General features: G+C 35.6%; 1 protein-coding gene across 4 annotated transcripts; it reads left to right on the top strand.

The window, feature by feature from the left end:
- Nucleotides 1–356: 356 nt before the first annotated feature.
- On the top strand, nt 357–5,130 carry LOC125195951. 4 transcript variants are annotated; one of them, XR_007171804.1, is made up of 7 exons: nt 357–644; nt 984–1,910; nt 2,159–2,332; nt 3,036–3,178; nt 3,622–3,732; nt 3,848–4,103; nt 4,223–4,539. XR_007171804.1 is itself a non-coding variant. In XM_048094256.1 (7 exons), exons 1-6 carry the CDS (start codon nt 531–533, stop codon nt 3,897–3,899), a joined length of 1,521 nt encoding a protein of 506 aa, XP_047950213.1. In that variant the 5' UTR covers nt 357–530; the 3' UTR covers nt 3,900–3,914; nt 5,009–5,130. The 4 variants fall into 4 exon arrangements, 3 of the variants coding, with proteins under 3 accessions (XP_047950213.1, XP_047950212.1, XP_047950211.1); XM_048094256.1 differs by lacking the exon at nt 4,223–4,539 and adding an exon at nt 5,009–5,130 and having other exon boundaries at nt 3,848–3,914; XM_048094255.1 differs by having other exon boundaries at nt 3,848–3,914.
- Nucleotides 5,131–6,691: the final 1,561 nt, after the last annotated feature.

Genomic DNA, 6,691 nt, shown 5'->3' on the forward strand with positions numbered 1-6,691 from the left:
TTGACTAATTTACAAGCTTTTTTTTATCATACTTGAAATAATTAAATCAATGTAGTTTTCTACGTGACTTTTTGTTATGAACTTAAAAAGTGGTTTAAATTTTCATAAAACTTATTACGGTTGCCCACGTAAAATAAGATTTTAATGAAAATATCTTATTTGAGTTAGTTTGAGAAATATTAAATAAAGTGCAAAATTTGTGATATTTTATATCAATTTTAAAGTTTATGAAAAATATCAATTAGGAGTAGTAGTGAATACTTTTAATGGAGTAGTAATCATTAATTACAATAATCTGTGCTTAATAAAGAAACAATAAATAAATGAAATGAGTCCATAGGCATGTCAAAGGGACAGAAGGCTGCATTATTGTGATTATCATCATCGCCATTTTTGTTGAGCCCTCTTTCCTTTCCTCGCCATTTCTTTTACAATCCCCACAGCCCACACCTCTCTTTCTCTCTCTCAACCCCCTCTTACCTTTTCTGTTTGGCTGGAGAGGAAGAGAAACGGAGAAGAATCATCACCAGATGGGATCGAGCATCAGCCGAACGAGCTCGACCTCCCATTCCCTCCAAGCCCCTCGCCCCACCATGAGGCGCTCTATCTCCTCCCTCCTCATCTGCGGCGCCTCTTCCACCCAGGTATCAACTCTGTATTCTTCTATACGACGCTAATTAAATTTGGTCTATTCATCAATAATCCCCATTTCCGAAAAGTATTAGGTTAAGTTAAGCTTTTAATTGGGGAAAGCCCCTTTTTTTGAGGCTTCTGATTCGGCAATGTTGACAAGGATCATTTAGTGTTCCTTTTATTTGTGGTCACCCAATTTTGTACCTGAGTCAGAAAAAGGGCTGTCAAACTTTGATTCGTGAAATGGTTATCTCAGGGTTTATTCTTTCATATGCATATAGCTCATCTCTTCACTTAAATGTTTTTTATGCGTGTGTTGACAGGAGTAGCCATTTTTTTTTTTTCTGTAGATGGAAGATTATCCAGCTGAATTACTGGTAAATTCTGCAGAACATGGTCGTAGAAAAAAGTTGAAATTCCCAATAAGAAATTCTGATTTTTCAGAGGGAAATGGAGATGACCTGATCAGTATCAAAAGTGGAAGAGTGGTCTCACCTGGAAGATTTTTGAGCGCAAGCCATGATGATCCTACTGATGGAGCGAAATGGGTGTCTAAAAGTAGGGAGTTGGTTCCTTCTTGTCAATCCATTGACAGCAAGACATGTGATGGAACTGCTAGTAGTTCCTATGGAGGCCAACCATCTCCCATTTTTGTATCTGGAAATGAAATGTCTAGTATTGATAATATGAATGGCATAAATTGCAACATGAAAGGTGACGCATCTCGAATTGGTCAAGGATTCAATAGCTCAAGCGGTGTATATTGTGATGCTCTTCAAGAATCTTTTTTGGATGAAGTTTCAGTTGAAAATAATGTCTCTTCGGAAATCAATTACTCTAGTTCGGACTTTGGATCTTCTTTGGTTTCTGATTCATCTTTGGATTTCCATTTATTGAGAGACAATATTCATCAGGAGGCAACACCTCAAGATGTGGAAAGGGAACAGATTAGACAAGCTGAGAATCTACTTCATGTCGACATGGTGAGTACATCAAATACTTCGCCTGTTAGTTCTGCTGAAATAAGCAGCCGTGAGACTAGAAGGAGTAGTAGAAGATTATTTTGGGATGCATTTTCAAGACGCAGTTCTAGGAGGCATGCAGATTCCAGAACATTTTTGTTTTCATCTTCTGGTTCTGATCATTTGAGATCTCCAGACAGACAGCTCCTCGATTTTAGTGGTGGCTTTATTGATGATGAGTTTGTAGGAGATTTAGGTTCTCGTGGAAGTAGATCTCCAGGCGCTAATGATCATTATTTGAACCCCAGACTTGAGGTACAACTCTTTCTGAAATTTGCATTTCTGTTTACTGGGGATATTTAAAAATGTATGGAACAATAGGCAGTTTTTTCTTCCTTTATCTAGTTATCTTACTGATTAAGTATTATTTTTGTTTCCAATTATTAGCATTCTTTAGGGACCAATGTGTCGATTAAGCTCATGTGGTGCCTCTGAGAATATCATAATGCCGTTTGGTTCAGCAGATTATCATAACGCTAGTTATAATTGATTGTATCGTACAGCTCTGGGATAGACATGGCGGTACTCTTGATTCCACAGATTATCCACCCCCAGCTTGTCCCCGGGGAGTACATGCTAATGGGTCATGCTTGTGCCAAACCGGTTCATTAGCTGAAGAATCTGGTCCACGTACTGGCATTTCTCGGATAGTTATGCTGGCAGAAGCACTGTTCGAGGTAATCTTCTTCGTTTTAGTTCATGTAATATTCAAACTTGTGGCATAAATGGATAACTATTTGATGTTTCTTGTTATTTATGTAAGAATTTTGCAGACAAGAACAAACTACATCTGGGACATGTTAATTTTTTAACTTAGGTTTTCCAAATCAAGAATATTTTGGATTAATTTTCAATTTTCATATCAACTGTAACCTTGCCTCGAAGAATTTCGAATGTGGAGATATAAATTTTAAGGGCCATGAATTGATTTGTGCGTTTAGGAGAATTCATTTATTAACTTTCACCTCCTTATGAGATCTAGTGTAATGGATAATGAACCCTCAGAACAAGGGAGCTGTAGATTGTGACAGTGACAGTTAGTCAGTTACAGTGATGCAGTAGGAAGCCATGTTAAAGGTTAAAAAATAGACCACTTCATATTGCAATTCTATTGAACTATCACATTCTCTGAACCTTGGCCTCTAATTGAAATCAGGCTTTATGGATCTGAGAATTAACTGATCCAGTTGATTAAGCATATGGTGTATATTTCCCAATTTTTCTAGACAATTATTTTTTTCCAACATGTGAAGTAAAAAATTAAGTTTGAGATGTTGCAAAAAGTAACAGGACTCGATTATTGTTCAGAACCTCTTATTTGCAGGTCACATCTTTCTGATTTATCATATTTATTGACATAATGGTTACATTGTCTAACAGGTACTTGATCAAATTCATCAACAGCCACTGTCGCTTTCCTTGTCAGTGGCCTCAGTTCCTGCTCCAGAATCAGTTGTTGATTCTTTTCTGGTGAAGACACATGGGAAGTCAGAAAAATTGGAATCTGCAGATGATGTATCACAGTATGTTTTCTCCTACCTTTTGCAATGTTCTTCTAATGTAGAAAGGGGGAAAAATTTCCTGTACTGGGTGTTGTGTCTGTTTCTTCTTTTATTTATCAATGGAAAATTAGTATTATGTGATGCAAAAGCTAAAAGAATGAAATATCTAGCCTTTAATGTTTTATTTGAATTCATGATGGAAAGAGCCCTCTAACTGCAACTACACAATTCCATATACTACTCTCCTATATAGTATACAACAAAAGGGCATTGATTATATATCTATGGTTGAGCACTGCAGGGACCGTAACTAATCCAGTCAAAAATCATGTGAAGAACTAGAGCATAGCCTTATTTGTAGAGAGTTCAGATAGTATGTTCTAGGCCAACACGGAAAATGAATATTTTATTTGACAGGAGCTTTGCTTCTGATTGTTCTTGCCTATGATGAAATTGCAATGCAGGTGTTATATATGCCTGGCTGAGTATGAGGAAGGAGACAAAATACGAGTTCTTCCATGCCATCACGAGTATCATGTTTCCTGTGTGGACAAATGGCTTAAAGAAATACACGGGTATGTAATCATTAGAGTGTAGTCATAGGCGTCTGTTTTTACGCTGTCGTTCCCTGCTATGTATGTGTCTCAGCATTTTTCAACTGTAATGTCTGATTCCTCTCTGGTGCACCAGTGTGTGCCCACTCTGCAGGGGAGATGTTAGCCTGGCTTCCACAGAGGGCTAAGATTCATTTAAAGTGGTTAGTTTTGTACATATTTGTTTGATAAGATGGGTCTTGAAGACCATGTACCTTGATGAAACACTTGTCCATTTATCTCTGGGATCATTGCTGATTCCAATAGCAAAATCTTGGTTGATAGTGAAGTTAGTTAATGAGTTGTAAATCAGAGCAAGGAAAGACGACAGCATTGCCAAAACTTGTATCATGGTAATTGAAGCATAGTATTTGCGCAAGTCGTGTTCTTAACATGCTTAGATTAGGAGACCGCAATTAATCAAAATATGAGTAGAGCATCCTCTGTTAATACTTCTGCTCATTTTTTTCAGTCTTACACTGGGAATCTCTATGGTTTAAGGCCATTTCTCAGTAGCTGAAAAGTGAACCAGATAGCGTTACTTGGGGAATAGCTTGTTCAAGTCGACTGCCTTGTCGTCTGGAATCCTCGTTTGGTTGGATTCAATATCATCATCTATGAGCATAGAATAATATCACAGGGCAAAATGTTCAAAACCTATCGCTTTTGAAACTGGGTTTGTTACGTTAGATGAGCGTCTGCTTCTCTTCTAATTTACGAGAGTTGCTTCTTTATGTTCTACACTACAACCTACAGTAAATTTTCAAGCAATCAAGCTTATATTTGCGACATTTTGTTGACGTTTTTTTTATACTAATATGAGAACTGAGAAGCATTCATTTCTGTCGAAGTGGCCATAAAAATTACTCCATGTCTTTCTTCAAAATGACCATCTTCCTGTTTCATTTCCTAAATAAATTTAATTTGACAATTAAAATGACACATTTGACAATAGCAATATTACATTATATTGATTTACAAATTACAATAATGTGGTGCACCGCATTTAGAGTTGGTTGTATGGTTGAGTTCTCAAATCGATCCAACAGAGAGAAATGGTGAACGTTCTAATGTCTAGACAACCAATTCATATGCATTTAATGCTTCTTATCATCTAATACAAGGACAACACATGTCCAATGTTGATACATATCATATCATTTAATTTATCTGTATTTATTATTTAATTATGTGTAGAAGATAGCCCCATTATTTATTGCATAGTTACATTTCTTCATGCCTTCTACATGATATGCAGGTGCTGCGGAAAGATGATCCCAATTTAATGCAACAATCGTCTATCATATATTATATACAAATGGATGCATTTTGTTTGAGCGCAGAAAATTTAATGTATAATAGATACTCCCTCCGTTCTATATTAATAGAGTTATTTTTCTATTTTGGAAAGTTACGAGTTAACTGTGTCTATTAACAAGTAACAAAGGGAATATTATATTGGAGGACACCAATTATTTAAAAGTAGTATTGTACCAACGTAGAGACTCTTCATAATGCCTAGCAATTGATTTTTCTCTTGTACTTCTCTTACACAAATATAGATAATGAGTACGAGTCAGTACGATTTATAATAAAATGCACCATGTAATGAATGCACAAGAATTATGGTACTTTCAATTTGTATGTTATAATGTGTTAAATATACACCATATACTCCATTTTTTCGCAGTAATTTTGTGTCTTTAAAATTTAAGAACATATAAACGATAAAAATGATGTTGATGAATATCTGATTTGCTTATACTCCTATTTATTACACTATCTGATTTTAATATGTCAGTATAATGCAAGATTTCATGTAAAAAGTTTGTGGCGCCTACAATATTATTTTTGCATAATGGAATTTGCATATAAAATCATGCATACAACACATTTTTCGCTTACAAAATCTCAGTTTCTACACAAAAAATAAAAATGGCAACATAATTAATTTATAGTTCCACACACACTCATATATATTGCTGTCGATCTAATTTACCTATGTCTATTTCAAGACAATCATAGATCTACTCCCATAAAATTCATGAGGCTTAGTTGTGAATTGGAGGTTTTCTTCTTGCCTGAGAATAATCCATTCCGGCTATGTCTAGTATTCCCGGATATGTCTCGTGCCCGGCTGCCGCCCTTTGCTCAGCTGTGGATGATGATTTGACCTCTGTGGCTGACTTTTCTTTGTTCACTGTGTTTTCACTCTACATTACATGAACCACCAAAAATCATGGAAGGAAAAGATAAGATAAGGAAAAGCACACAATTAAGCACATATATTTCATGTGTTCTTACTTCTTAGGCAGTGGCGGACGCAGAAATAAATTGTGGTAGGGGGTAAAAAAAATTATTGTTAATACTATTTCCGTAAAAATAACAACTATTTCCATTTTAACTTACCTTAGCGTCGTTAGCGGTGGTTGCAACCGGAGATGTGATTAGTAGTTTTCTGATCACTCCCATACCTTCACAGTGTATAATAAAATAAAAAAATTGGTAAAATTTACGAGCATGAAACGAGACTCGAGTTATAAGATGACTAAATTAATGAGATAGCATACCTTGAGCCTGGTGAATGAGGAGAAGTGAAAGAAGAAGCAGAGATATGGCAGACTTCATTGCTTGTTTAGGACAAAACAAAAGTTTTCTAGGACAGTGTTCGGATTTAGAACTGTCTTAAACGAATCAAGATTTGGAATGTGGAAGAAAAATGTAGTTATATTACACCTTCAACAAGCCTACCTATATAGTAGACAACAAGCCCTTTTAATTTGTTTTTATACACAAACATATTACACCACTAAATAAAAAATTGTGTGAGACCAGGTCCCATTCTAGTTCCTGAATTATATGACATGGCTTTAATGCTATTTGGACAAATATATTGCTAGATTTAATGTTTAATTGATTGGTCATACTTTGAAAAGTGACA

The sequence above is a fragment of the Salvia hispanica genome, chromosome 6 (genome assembly GCF_023119035.1).
Source record: "Salvia hispanica cultivar TCC Black 2014 chromosome 6, UniMelb_Shisp_WGS_1.0, whole genome shotgun sequence".
In the NCBI taxonomy this organism is placed as follows: domain Eukaryota; kingdom Viridiplantae; phylum Streptophyta; class Magnoliopsida; order Lamiales; family Lamiaceae; genus Salvia; species Salvia hispanica.